The sequence below is a fragment of the Octopus bimaculoides genome, chromosome 11 (assembly GCF_046866305.1).
Source record: "Octopus bimaculoides isolate indiv1 chromosome 11, ASM4686630v1, whole genome shotgun sequence".
Classification (NCBI taxonomy): Eukaryota; Metazoa; Mollusca; class Cephalopoda; order Octopoda; family Octopodidae; genus Octopus; species Octopus bimaculoides.
The window spans coordinates 36479522-36497021 of record NC_142938.1 but is presented as its reverse complement, the minus strand read 5'-3'; the positions used below and the strand labels follow the sequence as shown (position 1 = coordinate 36497021).

The following is a 17500-nucleotide window of genomic DNA, read 5'->3' as shown; positions in this document are numbered from 1 at the left end:
TGCTTCCTCAGTCTCTTTACTCCAATGAACAGACTTGCTTTTATTGTCCTTATTAATTTTAGACATTGAAATAGATTCTGCATCAACATCATCACTACTTTTCTTCTGAACTTTGACTTGCTCTTGATCAGCATTAGTTTCATCTTCACTGCTTTCATTCTGTGAAGAGTCATCCATTGAAGCTATTTTGTCAGCATCTGATTCAGTCATTTCAATCATATCCTCCTCTTCAACTTCCCGCACCTTTCGTTCTCCTGCATGACGAAACACACTACCTTCCTCTAGCTGAAGAAAGAAGAAAATTAGATTTAAATAGAAAAAGACATAATGGGAAATAGAATAAGAACAGTATGATTAGGAAGAAAATCTAAGAAGGAAAGATTTAAGATAAACAATAGAAATAGAAATTGTGAAATGGTAAATGGAAAAAAACAATGGAAAGAAAATAGGCACAAAAGGAGGAAAATTGAAGTTCTCCCCCTCTACAATCAGACATACAAACCTAAGCAAACATAAATACACATGTACAAAGTCATACAGGTCCAGTAAATGTACAAAGATAACCAACATAGCTCATGTGCTGAAATAATTTGCAAAGAAAGAAAAAAGAAAAGAACTACACTGAATTACTCACTTTGAAGAGCAAACCAAACCCATAGACAAGATATGATGGCGGGAGATAATTCTTTTTTCCTGAATGAAACAAAAAGCAAAAGAAAAAAATAGAAATTCATGATCTCTGAATAATAAGAACTAACACCATTTTATTTTCTACCACTAGCAAGAGGTCTGCAGTTTACTGGAGCTTATCACAACTGTTAAATATTTGAGAGAAAAGAACAGTTTCTGTCACAGTTTTTATCTATAGCATTACTAGTTAACAAACCACCTCTGCATGAACATTCAATATGTCAATTTTTGCTAAAATAGTCTTAAAAACAAAGGACACATTGGCCAATATAATACTGGATATATAGTGTCTCAGAAAAAATATAGAATTTTCAAAGCTGGAATGCCTTTGAACATAAGTCTTCTGGGTCAGAGCTGACCTGATGTTAAACAACAATAACATTTGTTAACAACACATTTAGGTGTCCCTCTCAGTTTACAGAAATAAGTGGTACTTCCACAGCTAAATGAACTAAAAATTATTCAAAGTTAAATATCTTAGCGAAGGACACAGTAGAATTTAATATTATTCACTGATCAGCTGGTAAAAGCAACAGACTCTATTAAATCACCCACTCACACACAAAACAACAAATGAATACAGAAAAAAAGATCATCAAATTGTATCAACATTCACAAGTGAATAGAAGTTGATATGAATACAGAAAATAATTCTTTTTGAGGTAATCAAACAAACTCTATAATCTCATTTTTGTTTCACAATTAAAAAGAATACTGCAATATACAGTCAAGACATTATTATTTGATCAATAAAAGTTCAATTGCAGGCATAAATTATTTTCAGTTGTTACAAATATGTGAAATTCTAAAAACACACTGTAACCCTCAGGTCTATACAAATGAGTGAATAAACAGGTGACACAAAAATCACAACAATAAGTATTCTAAAACTAGATTATGTGCAGACAGTGCTTGACCTTGTATTATGCAGTTAATAGTCTAACAGTCAACCACACAGTCAATGAGCTTCATTCTGTTTCAGAAACTATGAAATGTTCTATTTTATGCTGCAAAGCACTTAGTCCTGTTATATAGCAGCCAAATTTTCGAATTAAATACTACTCTTTTAAAAAGAAGAACTCAAAGAATAATGTAGTCTTAAATACATAATGCCTGAAGAAATACAAATACAGACTATTTGGAATGCCTCTAACTACAGATGTTTGATCAAGTCTAACAACATCCAAAATTTATAAAACAAATCCAATTTCTTTTCCCTGGGCATGAGGCTAATACTGTATAGGAAATGATATTATTGGTAGAATCAACCTTTGTACTACCTTATGATCTCTTGAAGATGAAAAGAAATATTGGTTTGGTTGAGGAACAATTCTATTGTAAAAGTGATAAAGTCAGTGTTAAAACAGATAGGTTGTATCAATATGACTAAGGGGTAAAAAATACCTGAAGCAGTATTCTGTATTCTAACACTAATGTGAGAGATAATATAATGAATTGACATACTTTAATCAAACAAGATTACCCAAGCAACTAATAAATAAAAACTCCTAAGATTTTTTTAATCTATTTTTTAATATAAACAAGGGAGATAATTTCAAAATAAGATTTGATGGAAATTAGAGGGTCAACACAGACTTTGCAGATTGAAATAATCTTGTTTAATTTCAGCAATTAAACCACCTCCATGCCCGGAGAGATTTTTTCTCTACTAATTACTTGGATAATCTCAGTTGATCAAGATTTTCCAACAGACAACTTACATATAAAACTGAAGCAAAATGGGCAATAGTGCCTTGCCATAGAAATGTTTTGGTTTATTTATTTTCAAAGTGTTCAAATTTGATAAATTAAGGGATCAAATCAATCAATTTTATCACCATCTCAGAGAATTGTTGTGTGATAAAGAAAAATTTGTATCCACTAACCTTTAATCATTGACTCTCATGTACTTTAACAAGTAAAAACATGAAAATTTCATTTGTAAACATTTACTCACCTCTAATCATAAAACTACCCGTTGTAAGGTATTCTCCAGTAGGTGCAGTCTTTGAAACTTGGTCATGGTACACCCACCAAGCACTTGTGATGACTTTGGCATCCCAAGCAGCACTATTACATATAGCCATGCTTCCAGCTTCATTTAGTGTTTTCGGGGGAACAGGTTTCACTAGGTGAACAAAGAAATTCAATGCATGTACATAATTTATTTTATGATTCAAGGAAATATTGGGTTGGCAACTAAGTTCCTGCCGTTTTTTAAAATTTTGGAATTTATTGCGTTTTTAAATTTTGGAATCTATTTTTCTAGAGAATTCTATTTTTGAATCATTTTGGAATCTTTATTTTTTCTAGTTAATTTAGTTAATTTTTGTTTATTTTGGAATGTCAAGTTAAGAAAAACGAGCATTTTCAACACCTCCTTCTTTTTGCTTTTAATCAAGGTTCTAAGGCCGCAAGAGCTGCTCACAACATTTGTGCTGTGTATGGAGAGGGTGCCATAGCTGAAGGAACCGCTCGTGGTTGGTATGCCAAGTTCAAAAATGGAAATTTTGACCTCAAAGACGCACCTCGTTCTGGCCGTCCAGTTGAATTCGATGAAGAGCGATTAAACCAACTTTTGCACGAAAATTCTCATCAAACGACAAGGGAACTGGCAGAGAAAATGAAATGCTCCCACACTGCTATAGAGAAGCATCTTCACTCGATGGGAAAGGTTCAGAAGTATGGAGCATGAGTTCTGCATGCTTTAAGTGACAACAACAAAAATCAACAAGCCACAATCTTCGCTGGTTTGCTTGCTTGTCACCACTCAACTCATGGACACAAGCAATGATTTCTTTACTGAATCATTACTGGCGATGAAAAATGGTGCCTGTACATCAATATGAAACAGCATAAGGAATGGCTTAGCTCTGGTCAAGAAGCGACACCGTGTGTGAAAGAAGATCTTCATCCACGTAAAACAATGTTGTGCGTATGGTGGGACTGGGAAGGGATTATCCATTATGAATTGCTTGAACAGAACCAAACGGTCAACACAGAACTCTATGTTCAACAGATGGAACGACTAAACATGGCTATTCAAGGGAAAAGACCTAATCGGCAGCATGGAGTTCTGCTGCAGGACAATGCCCACCCTCATATCGCCAATATGACCAAGGAAGCCATTCAAACGCATGGCTGGGAAGTGCTGCCACATCCGCCGTACTCTCCTGATTTGGCACCAACGGATTTCCACCGCTTTCGATCTCTTTCAAATGCTATGCATGGAGTTTCGTTCAATACTGATGCAGAATTGAGAGCTTGGTTGGATCAAGTTTTCGAGTCGAAATCAGGTGATTTCTAAAAACGAGGTAGTGAAAATCTTGTTGAACGTTGGGAAGAAGTTGTAAACAACAAGGGTGAATACATTATTGATTAATTAGTTGTTTTTTTTTTATTAAACCTTTCAAAAAATTTAAATTTAAAAAAACCGTGGGAACTTAGTTGCCAACCCAATACTTCAGTTTCCAATATTAATTGACTTTCTGTAATTTATGCTCCTATGTCTGAGAGAATGCTGCTGGTATACATAAAGACCACATCCAAAAGAAGCCCATCTGCCTAATTGGCAAAGACCCACTCACCAACACAACCAAACCTCCATATATGTGGTTCTCTTCATTCTGACTTTTCCATATTCTATGGAGAGCAGAGAAAATAGTTTCTGCTCCTCAGAGCAAGTAACCTGCAAACCACCTCCACCCAAGTCATAACTCATCTCATCACATAATCTGTTCTACAACTCCACCTACATGCAAGTAACCCTTTTCTCTTGCAAATGTAAATTCACTACAGTTACTGTGGATAAAGTATTCTCTCTTATGGTAAAAGGTGTAAAAATACTATATCTACCCCATGCTGTCCTCTGTTAGATTTCCAGACACAGCATGTCTATCTCTTTAGCTATTATCAGAGGTAAATACTGAAGAGAGTTATTATCAAAGGTAAATACCGAAGAAATACTGGGCAGATTTAAAGCCATAGCTTTAACTAAAACATAGTAAACCACATTGACTACACTCTCTGAGTGGTTGGCGTTAGGAAGGGCATCCAGCTGTAGAAACTCTGCCAAATTAGATTGGAGCCTGGTGTTGCCATCCGGTTTCACCAGTCCTCAGTCAAATCGTCCAACCCATGCTAGCATGGAAAGCGGACGTTAAACGATGATGATGATGATGATGATGATTGACTGAGTTCCACTATTAGACTGCCAAGTCAGGAGAAATTCAACAGTATTAGTACCAAGCAATGTTCAGGCATAAGCAAACTTTAGGTTAATTAAAATATGTTTCTGACATATTTCAAAATTCACTAATGCCTAAACACTGCTTGGTACTGAATATATATCTATATATTTTCTTTTATTTGTTTCAGCCATTTGACTGTGGCCATGCTGGACCACCACCTTGAAGAGATTTTGTCGAACAAATCAACCCCAGGACTTATTTCTTAAACCTAGTACTTATTCTATCAGTCACTTTTGCTGAACCATTAGGTTACAGGGATGTAAACACACCAACAACAGTTGTCAAGCAGGGGACAAACACAAATACATACACACACATATATATATAAAATACAAAAATGGGACAAGAACGCAAAACATCCAGACAGTTAGGTGATACAAAAAAAGGACAACAAAACATCCAGGCAGACGATACAAAGAAAACAAGGATGGGTTATTTGCAGTTCTCTTTCCTCAGTCGAGTTCCAGATTATCTTTGCAATTTCGGCTGGTTATACACGAGATTGCTCCAATCTGGCCAGCCCCAAGGAAAAACTAGGCTAAGAGCACTAGATTCCTTGGAAGAAAGCATCAAATGTATATGAAAACAAGGACGGGAAAAAAAAACAGAGAAACGGTACACAAATACAAATAACAGGACATAATAATGGGGTGTCTTTTGACTAAGGACAAATTAAATTAAGCTGGCATGTGATTCCTCACATGCCAGCTTAATTTATTCCAGCAGGGACATAAGATTTGACAGGCACAGGGAGGAATATAGATGTTGCATAGATGGTAGTCGAACCAAGAAAGAAAGACCAGGCTTGGCCGAACACCAGTCACGTGGGGAGAGAAGAGAGAAAGGTAGAGGCAGAAGGATAGAAGAATTAAGGAGCGAGAAAAAAATGAAAGGGACAGAGTGAGGTGAAAGAGGGAAGGTGAGCATGAAAAGAAGACCAGGAAATGTGAGAGAGAAAGAACAAAAGAAAGAAGAGTGGAATGAACAAAGTGTGAAGGGGCTGATAGAAAGAAGGAAAGAATGAAAGAATAGAAAGAATAATAGAGTCGTACAAAATTTAGATATAAAACTCCGAATGACCCATCCTTGTTTTCTTTGTATCGTCTGTCTGATGTTTTGTGTTCTTGTCTCATTTTTGTATTTTCTATATATAAAAATATAGTGGCATACGTACACTTTGGTCTCTTATATATATATCATCATCATCATCTTCGTTTAACGTCCGCTTTCCATGCTAGCATGGGTTGGACGATTTGACTGAGTACTGGTGAAACCAGATGGCTACACCAGGCTCCAATCTGATTTGGCAGAGTTTCTACAGCTGGATGCCCTTCCTAACGCCAACCACTCAGAGAGTGTAGTGGGTGCTTTTACGTGTCACCCGCACGAAGGCCAGTCAGGCGGTACTGGCAACGGCCACGCTCAAAATGGTGCAATTTATGTGCCACCCGCATATATATATATATATATATATATATATACACACATACATAAGTAAACATATATATATATATATATATATACGATAGGTTTCTTTCAGTGTCTGTCTATCAAATTCATTCACAAGGCATTGGTTGGCCCAAGGCTAGAGAAGAAGACACTTGCCCAAAAGGTGCCAAGCAGTGGGACTGAACCTGGGACTATGTGGTTGGGAAGCAAGCTTCTTACCATTCAACCATGCCTCTATATATATATATATATATATATATATATATATATATATATATATATATTTATTTATATTTATATTTAAATGTTGAAGTGAATCTGACGGCTTTTGTGTGTTATTTTAAATGGCTTATAAACAACTTCCACGCTGCAATTGTTTTATATATATATATATATATATATATTGTTATATTTCAGGATGGTCATTTTTTTTTTGCTTAGAATGGACTACAAAGGACAGGAGGGGACACATGAGATGGAAGAGTTGCTGAAGAGGTTACAGATGTGTGATGAAAGATTTCCAGACAATGGACATACGATAAAATAAGAACAATAATAAACAAGTTAAGAACAACTATATAGTGTGTGTGTTTATTTGGCAGGAAAAAAAAAATGACCATCCTGAAATATAACAATATCTGTTTCAACACACAATTTCACATCAGGAATCTTGCAAGACAAATTCATAAACATATTCTTTTTCTTCTTTTACTGGTTTCAGTAATTTGACTGTGGCCATGCTGGACCACCGCCTTTAGTCGAACAAACTGCCTCCAGGACTTATTCTTTGTAAGCCTAGTACTTATTTTATCAGTCTCTTTTGCTGAACCACTAGATTACGGGGATGTAAACACACCAACATTGGTTGTCAAGCAATGGTGGTGAGACAAACACAGACACACAAATACATACACATATATATATATATATATACAATGGGCTTCTTTCAGTTTCCGTCTACCAAATCCACTCACAAGGCTTTGGTCGGCCCAAGGCTACAGTAGAAGACACTTGCCCAAGGTGCCACACAGTGGGACTGAACCCGGAACCATGTGGTTGGGAAGCAAGCTTCTTACCACACAGTCACTCCTGTGCCTACACACACACACACACACACACACAAACATACACACACACACATGTGCATGCATGCAATGAGTTTCTTTCAGTTTCAGTCATCCAAATTCACCCACAAGACTTTGGTCACCTTGGGGCTACAGTTGAAGACACTTGCCCAAAGCACTGCACAGTGGGACAGAACCCAAAACTACATGATGGGGAAATGGACTTCTTCACCACACACACCCACATATGTACCTATGTTCCATGTTACTTTTATGAATAAAACTTATGGTTAGATACTAAACACAGAACACTGCTTATATGAAACCGGACCAGGATTTAATTTGATGAACTTTCATCCCATGACTATTGTCTAAGCATTGGTACTAAAGTCTAGGTTCAAAAACTCCACCTAATAAACTTCCACTTCTGGACAGTGATTCTAATCCCACCATTTTTAAGACAAAGAAATCATCAATTCAGAAAACAAAGGAGAAATGCTGTTTTAGTTAAGATTTTATACCTGTGTGATTCTTGATAACAACACTGCTAGCACCATGAAGGTCTGCATGGACATAGAGATCTCCTAAACAAGAAAAAATAAATAAAATAAAAGAAATAAAAGAAAACAGTAAAACCATATTTCAGAAAATAAAAAGTAAAATATATATTCTATAGTTTGCTTGGATTATGGATACACAAAACTAAACATGGTCTACCAAGACATATATTATCTTTCTATTTTAGCTGTTTTGCTATTTCTATTTATAGTTATTTCACCATGTTTAAACAGGTTGGTTTTATTTTTCAGAAAAATTGTTCTTGCTTCTCAATGATCTTCAAGAGTGGAATCAGTGACACTGACACTAGCAGAAATATATGCTGTAACCTGTAATCCTACACAACTGCTCTAGAAATGAATAAATTCATATAGTAAATATCCAAATCTTAACCTCATTGTTATTAAGGCTAATGGTAAAATTTTTGATGTCTTCAACTATATATATAATTATGAAAATTGGCAAACAGTAACAGAACATAAAAAGAGAACAAACCTGGCCTTAAATATTTCTTCACTAAAATCTCATTCTGTTGCTGATCTCTACCTCCAACAACAACATAATTCTCAGAACTGATAAACCAAAGGAACTTTTCAAACCTTTAAGATAAATGCATTACATATGCTTTCACAATGAAAAAGAAAAATGCAAACTTTAAACAACAAAGATAAAATGACAGAAATTGAAATGCAGATACTGTTTGATGAACCTTAGATATCATTAGAACAATATGGCACCAAAGGAGAGTCCATTTACTTGTGGTGTATTCAAGGTAAGTTAATCTAGCAAAGAATAACTCATTCCAAACTATGGGAATATTCAAACTAAGAATATCAAAACTGGATAATAAACTTGGTTGAATGGAAGGTAACCTCTCTTTTTCTGCAGCACTCAACATTGTAAATGAATGATTTTGCATGTATACAAAAAAATTCATGGCAAAGGATAATGGAACTAGTAAATTCTATTATCTTTTGCCAGGAATTCTCCTTGAAGCTTTACCTATAGAACTGCTGACATTATCTTTTACCTAGGATTTTATTAACTCTTAGAACATGAAAATATCAAACACATCTATCTTTCACCCTGGATATTCCTTGGTTTCTTGAAGAACTGGTAGCTATTAATATCTTCAATTAAGGATATTCTTCATTTCAATATTTTCTTACATCTCTTTCCCTCTCTCCGATGACAGAATACTTTGCTTTCTTTACTCAATAACATATGATCCAAATGCTTAGCTATTCTTGAAACAGCTGTAAGAGATTAAACATGTTTCTTATAACTACTCTGCACTATGCTTATATTAAAAATCAAACATTCTAGAATGTTGCCAAATGTTTTGCTTGTTCATTATCTGTTTAAATATAAATTTGTTTTAATAAATTATTTGTATGATTGCATGTATATGATATTTTTGACAATTTTTTTTATCAATCGATTCAGAAGATGAAAGTTTCAATTATTCCTGAGGCTTTTTTGTTTGTTTTTTATGTATAATTCTCTGTCAACTGAATCCTCAAGCCCAAAGGTTACCCATATGTATGTAAAGTTAATAATTCTTAAATTTAAACAGGTCCTAAATGAGAATTATTTTCAAGCAATGTTAGAAGTCACACCTCTAAAGGGGAAGCAATGTTTCTAGAAACAAAAGTGAACAAAAACCCATTAAAGGGTCCAAATAGTAAACATTATAAAGAATAAATAATGAAAAGGGAAGTTTCAACAATCAAACCAAAAGCAGTATTCTGAATTACACTCTGTACATAAACGGAATAATATTAAAATAGTGTTCATCCATCCACTTACCAATGTGTTTTACGTGCTTTGTTAATTGTAGCTGCTGTAGCAACATCTTTTAATGTTTCCTTTGTCTTCCTCTCAGCAGATTTCAAAGCCTAAATCAACCAAATACACACTATCATTTATTTGCTTCAATATCTAATGTTGCAAAAAAAGAATACACAATACACACTCTCTACAGACTAAAGAATTTACTAAATTACATCTGATTTGCTGAACAACATCAACAAAAACAAAAAGTATTAAAAATGTTAAAATATTACATTTTAATCTCTCTCTCTCTCTCTCTCTCTCTCTCTCTCTCAAGTAGGAGTGGTTAAAAAGTTCACTTCAATACTACATGGTTTGGATTCCAATACCCTTGCATGGCACTTAGATAAGTATCTTTCACCATAGCTGCCATATATAAATATGTATGCATGCATGCACACATCTTTCATTTCTATACAAAACCACATAATGTCAGCAACAGCAAGGAAACTGGAAATCCAATGCTCTGTGAGTCAAGTTGTTTGTGTTATTTTCCCCAGTTCCAAATTTAAAAAACTCACTCATCACTGTTTCCATCAAAAATGCATTGAACCAGTGATTAACCTACTATGATCTGTAACCAACAATGCTATTGTGGGCTAACTGTAATTATAAATAAACATATAGAAACCATTTAATAGGAGGTTTTATTGTTTGAAATGATAGTCTATATGAAAAATGTGTAGAAAGAGTACTTTGTGGGAAGTGAATGCAGATTGGAGAGCTCTAACTTTTGCCTGGTTCGTTTTATAAGAGTACATGATTTGAGAAAGTTGCTGAGCCTGAAATATATCAGTTGATGTGTGAAGAAAAAACAGTTGCAAAGATGATACATTTTGCATTAAAAGCAAAGCATGACATGAAATGGTAGTAGAAAGTATTTGCAGCATGAATAATAAAGCAAAACTTTCAAAGGAAAGGCTGGATCCTACTAAGAATATTTGGTGTTGCTCACATATGAGACACTTATATTCCAGGCCAATAAGGGAAAACTGACAATAAAATGGGGATGACAGCAAATATAAAACAAGAGATAGGTCAATGAAAAAGGCTCAAGAAATAACTGAGGTGTCAAAAGCAACCTAGAGTGAAACAACAATAAAACATGAAAATAAAAGGTTAAAAAAAAAATGTCTTACTTTAGCAGAAGCATGAATGGTTTTCTGTTCCTTTTTGGCAGCTTGCCTCTTATTATCAAAATACCTTAAAATATAGGGAAATGTAATACAATTCAACTGATTATGTTCATGAAATATGATACAATAATGATACAATTAGTAAACTTGCACTATTAAAATAATATTTTAGTGTGTGCTACTGGTATGCTCTGGTCATTGGTGGCCAAACTGACATTCCCAGCTTACTAGGTTAGTGAGGAAGGCTGCTAGAAACCCAGGACAAAGACATGCCAAATGATCAGCTGTAGCCAGCACAGGGTCAATGGCTATCTAACAGTAGAGTATAGTAATCAAACAAGCTGTAAGACCACTGGCAGTGATGGACTCCCAGTTTCACACAGAACATGTCTTAGAGGTGGAAAACTCCAAATTCGAACCCCCACTGTTTGTGGGTAAGACTATGGCATGACAGACTTCCATCCTATGGTCAAACAATCTCATAGTCATATGGGTACCAGGGGTCTCCACAACCTCTACATTTCTGTGCTGTTGAATTCAGCTGATGAGGAACAAAAATGTAGATGATGTTACACAAGTTCCTCTCAATTAAAATCAGACCACATGCAACTGATGCAAACATCTTGGCTCCATGAAACTGGTGAATTTTTAGTTGCAGCAGTTAAGGTATCTGAACATCTGTGACAATGAAAAACTGCTACTTCTGTAGTTTTCTATATTCGCAAGGACGCACTGAAGGTGTAATGTAGGAAGAAGCACTCAAGATCCTCAGGTACCACAAGCAGTTACATCAAAGTCATAGTTTTCTTCGACTGTCAACGAACATCTAAATTTTCTTGCAAATTGGCTGTGGTGAGCGTTGAAACAGAATCAACTCTCTATCATCCAAACAGCAATAAAACATACCTAAATTTTCCCCTTCTCACAGACTTCATTTCTCTTGAATAGTTATCTTAATAAGTTAACTTCCCCCGTTACCTCATCTTTTCTTTAATTAATATCCCATAATACAAGATCATTAAGTCACAATTGAAGCTACTTCATTAAATTTGATGTATGTAAATATTGTCCTGAAGAGAAACATAATTTAGATAAAAATTCAAGATAAAGAGAGCCAGTAAGATTAGCTATTTTCAGTGTAAAACTGCAAATAATCAGTCTTAGAGGCTCTCTTTATAGGTTTTACTTGGATAAAAAGAAAAAAAATTATATGAAAACTAGACATTGATGCAAACTTACTGAAAATCACAGAAAATATCAACCAGCACAAGTACAGACAACAAATTTTGTTAATCTGTAATCTTTACTATTAACACTTTTACAGCACCAAAGACTTGTTGTACATCCATTTTCAGAATAACATATATTAATACCTAACAAACATTCCTATAATTGCAGCAAAAGTATAGAAAGTCACAAAATGTGCCACACTGGCACGTGCATGCGTGTGTTGTTTCTGAAAAAGATTATGAAGACGTCTCAACTATCAAACTAGTTATTAAATTGTTATCAGAGAATCATTTACACGTAATATATCTGTATGACTGCACCTGCAAAGTTCAACTCCTAACACCGATACAACCACAACTCTACTGCTACAATCATCAACACCACCACCACATCCATTACCACAATAGACACCACCATCCCCACCTCTACAGACACCACCACCACCAAAACTGCTACCACCAAAATCGATCACTGACAACACAACTACCACCAACACTGACACCACACCACCAACATACACATATGTATGTGTGTCTTGTGTGTCTTTGTGTCTGTGTTTTTCCTCCACTATCATCACTACCACTAGACAAGCAGTGATGGTATGTTTGTCCCTGTAATGTAGTGGTTCAGCAAAAGAGTCCAACAGAATAAGTACCAAGTTTTAACCCTTCGTGGGCCAGCAGGGTTGGAATTACACAAAGGGACCCCATTTTTATTTTTGCACATTTCTGCACTATCCATAAAGTAATATTTATTTAATCTTCTATATATGCGTGAGTGTATGATACAGAACAAGAAATTTAGCATTTTATAGGTATATATTTGTAATTATTAGCATTTAATGGAAGGGAATTAAAATATAATTTATTGACTGAAAAAAACCTTTATTGAAAGAAATCAACATTTTTTTTTATAGTTTTATAAACTATACATATAGCACTAAATATAAAATTAGACAAAATTATTTAGTATATCGATTCATACTAGTACAAATACGAAGAAAACTGACCTACAGTTCATCAGAATATCTAAAAAGAGAACAGAAAAAAATAATTTCACAGAAGGCCAATGGGGTCCAATTGGACCCCAATGACCATATTTTATGCTATAACATCCATATGACTGGAAATTTTTACTCAAAATTTGTATGTGTATACATAAACTATTGACATTAAAGTCATGTGATATAAAGTCATTTCAATAAAAAATATAAGAGTTGCTTTTAAAATTTGCTGGGGTCCCAAAGGACCCTGCTGCCCACGAAGAGTTAAAAAAACAAAAAATAACTGGGGTCAATTCATTCAACTAAAATTCTTCAAGGTGATACCCCAGCATGGCTACATTGTAATAACTGAAACAAGTAAAAGATAAAAGCTAAAAGATATGCATACACATGTATATGTACACACAAGTGTGTACAAACTCACATACATATACACATATATGTAACACACACATACAGATGAACAAATCTAGGCACACAAAAACGTCTACACATACATGTACACATACACACACACACACACACACACGTACATACATATAACACATTCATCCATATGCACACATACCTATATGCATATCTAAGGAGAGAATTCACAAAAAAACAAAAGACAAAGAAGGTGGTGTATTAGTTTAACGCTCAGGAAGTGAAAAAGTCTTTAAAGTTTCAAGCCTACACTCTTCCACAGAAAGGAACACAGAAAGAAACAAGGAGAGAAAATAAAGAATGTGTAGTGGCTAGCAATGCACTCACACAGATGCATATGAACACATACACACACAAGTACATATACACATGCAAGCATGTCCAACCCAACATATACAGGAATACACACACATATGTACACAAATACACACACACATAGGCATATACACATGTACCAACCTACATACACTTATACACACATGTACAGATATACGCACATGCAGATACACCCACACATGTATAGATATGCACATATGTACAGATATATACACATATACATGTAGAGATATGCACATATACACATAGTGCACTACATTACGCCAAGTAACAGCCCAGCATCACATCTTCCTTCACCTCACTACACCACACACATACATACACACACGTTCATGTGCACACCCATCACCTACACTCTTTAAATACAGCAAGTTTATTAATCTAGTTTTCCACTGTCATAACTATCTTCTTACTAATAAATTAAATATTATTCAGATTTAGGCACAAGGCCAGCAATTTTAAGGAGAAGGGCTAATCAATTTCATTAACCCCTGTACTTGACTGGTACTTTATTTTATCAACTCAGGAGGAATAAAAGGCAAAACTGACCACGGTAGGATTTGAACTCAGAAAGTGAAAAACCAGGACAAATACTGCAAAGTATTTTTTCTAATGTTCTAACAATTCTGTCAATCCATTACCTGACTTTAAATATGGTAATTAGATTTATATAGCATTGATTTTTTTTTTTACTTCACTTCTCTTTTATTGAAAATTTCTTCTATTTAAATTTTAAATGAATTTAAAAGTAACAGAGCAAGCAACTAAAATGTTTCATGAATAATAAAAATAACACACTGACTTTTTAGAATTGGCATAAGCACTGAGACCAAGATCAATGTCAATCATCAGAGACTTTGGTTGTTCATCCTCTTCTTCATCACTATCAATATAAGGATCACTGGAATGTAAGAATAGATAAAAACATCAGCATTTATTAAGATATTATTATTATCCAAGGAAACATTGACTGTAAAGTTATGATGTTGAACCACTGAATATCTGCTCATCAGTTCAAACCCTGCACAGTCATTGTTTGCTTTAGACAATGGGGTTCATAGTAAGAAAAACATGAAATTCTAAAATGAGGTAAGATTTTTATAAAAGTCATTAATGCATACAAGGTCAAATAAAAAGATATAGTTCCCAAACATTTCATCATTCAAGGCTCACAAGATCCCTTATAGAACAATGAGTAAGCTGCTTTGACAAGCTTAAATATTTACTTATAGAAAATAGGGGTCATTGTATTTGCAACTTCATACCCTTTTTTCTTTATTGTTATCTGCAGTTGCTTGTCAACATTATTTATTTAACTGTGTTCTAACTCTATTTTCACATTACTTTCTTATTGTTCATGCCATACCATTAAGAATATTACCTCACAGAAATTATCACAACCAGGCAGAATGTATCTCTCCATGTTTGCAATAACTGATTAATGCCTTTAAACTATTCCAGTAGTAATCAACTTCAGAGTTCTACTGAAATCTGCAGTATAAGTTGTTGTTGTCAGTCCTAAACCAGCATAAATATGATCAAATACAACCCAGCCATGATCACTCTAACTTTTTGAGGATTGCAATATCAAATATGGCCTTTCTTTTATGTATTAAATGAAAGAAAAAAATTATTTCTTAAGAAAATTATTCAAACATTTAGTCATTAAAAAAATACAAAAGCATCACTATAGTCCAGAATAGTAAACAGACAATCACAAAAACATTAAAGAGAGTAACGTCATCAATAAGCCTTGGCAATAAAATTATTAATAGCATCTTCTTCTCCAATAATTCCATAACAAAATATGAACACAACACAGTAACCTAATGAAAGACGTATAAAATATACAGTACCATTCTCTTCCACTTATATGGTTCCTATATTACAGTTAGGTGAACTGATCCAAAAAGCATTTACATGTGTTTACTGAAAACTCAGTTCAATACCAGCAACAAGGCATGAACTGTCAACCCTTTTATTTGTAAATTTTCATTTACCTTCACAATTAGCCAGCTAGTATCTCCAAAATAGTAAATTTAAATATTAGGGTTTCAAGGAAACATAAATACTCACTTGAGATGCATGGTGATGTGATTAGTTTCTAATTTTAGGGATTTAATGGAGCAAGCAACTGGATCTTGTTGCAGTTGAGCCTGTTTCAGTAATTCAGAAATTTCTGTCCAATTGATTTGATTGGCTAAAGCACTCCGAACAACTCTTATGGCTTGATCAACCTAACAAGATTCCAAATGAAACAAATTAATTCAAAAGTATTTTAATGAATCTAACATTTCAGTCAAATATTTTCAGTTGATTAGTAAAGCCTACTAACCAATACTCTCACATAGGTGAGTCAAAACACATGCTGTTTTAAATCTGAGTATGACAAGTGGATTAACTTTTCATTTATAATGCAAAATGACCAATATACTAGCAACCAGATTAATATTGATGAAGGCTCTACTTCATAACCAGGTTATGTGCTGTAACTTCTAACCACACACAGGCTCATTATTCTCTGCCCATCTCAGTGTTAATTACTGACCAAGCAGTTGTTTGTATTCCTGTTTTAATATATTTGGAGTACATATCAAGCATCATTTAACTGTCATCATATAAACATTACCTAGTTAATACTGTTTTTATCAAGTTATGACACCCCAACTAAAGGAAAGCTATTTTGTGCATTCCAATTGCTTGTTTTGTATCATATGAATCAAAAGAAATTAAAATTATAAAACAATCTTGCTCAGCTTTTATGTTGTCCAAATTTCCACTTTTTATAACGTTTTTGACTGTACTAATTTAGTTTTACTTTCTAGTTGAATGACTTTAGCCAATATGAAAAAGCAACTCTTATTCAAAGATATCTGACATCATAACCAATCACTACAATTTAGTCGATTCTTAGGATGAAATGATAGATAATGAAATTTCTATACTCGAGAAGTATTGTTTTGCCATAATATATTTATAGTAATATATTCATAATCATCATCATAAATGATGATGAGTCCAACTTCTAAAGAGTCAATGTTACACAGTAACTTCAGAAATGCTACCCAACAATGTAATGTCATGTTCAAGTTTATACTACAGGACACAATACAGAGATCAAGATCAGTCTTGTTTAATACAGTCCTGAATGACTATGAACTAGAAGTGCATGAATATCATAAATAGGTGCACAAGCTACATTCCACTAGAATTTAGAGCCATGCTTCCATTGCAGTATGAGAGACAATGTTAAACAAGGATTGGTCCTGTCAGACCTGTACATCCTTATGGAAAACATCTTGAGTTCCAGGGTTCAGAATCAATGACATGGAGAAATCAAAAATGGAAGGGAAAGAAAAGCGAGGGACAGATGGAGTGGGGTGAGAGGCGAGAAGGAAGGAAGGAAGGACGGAAAGAGTAAGGGAAATTCGTGTAGCTTCCTTTTTAATCTCCTCAGTAGATGTTTACTCTTTTAATGTGGTCGTTTATCACAACAGGTCGTGGAAGTGTGAGATATACTATATC

General features: G+C 34.3%; 1 protein-coding gene across 1 annotated transcript in view; it reads right to left on the bottom strand.

Moving 5' to 3' along the window:
* LOC106876981 (ribosome quality control complex subunit NEMF) overlaps window positions 1-17500 on the bottom strand; it is a 119267-nt gene that overhangs the window by 56846 nt on the left and 44921 nt on the right. Inside the window, exons 14-22 of the mRNA XM_089359819.1 lie at window positions 16052-16212; window positions 14778-14876; window positions 10984-11047; window positions 9821-9909; window positions 8507-8610; window positions 7975-8037; window positions 2648-2818; window positions 635-693; window positions 1-285 (exon numbers count right to left, since the gene is read on the bottom strand). The exon at window positions 1-285 is cut by the window's left edge and continues 44 nt beyond it. Of these exons, the coding sequence (XP_089215945.1) occupies window positions 1-285; window positions 635-693; window positions 2648-2818; window positions 7975-8037; window positions 8507-8610; window positions 9821-9909; window positions 10984-11047; window positions 14778-14876; window positions 16052-16212 (1095 nt within the window). The remainder of the gene's footprint in view (window positions 286-634; window positions 694-2647; window positions 2819-7974; window positions 8038-8506; window positions 8611-9820; window positions 9910-10983; window positions 11048-14777; window positions 14877-16051; window positions 16213-17500) is intronic.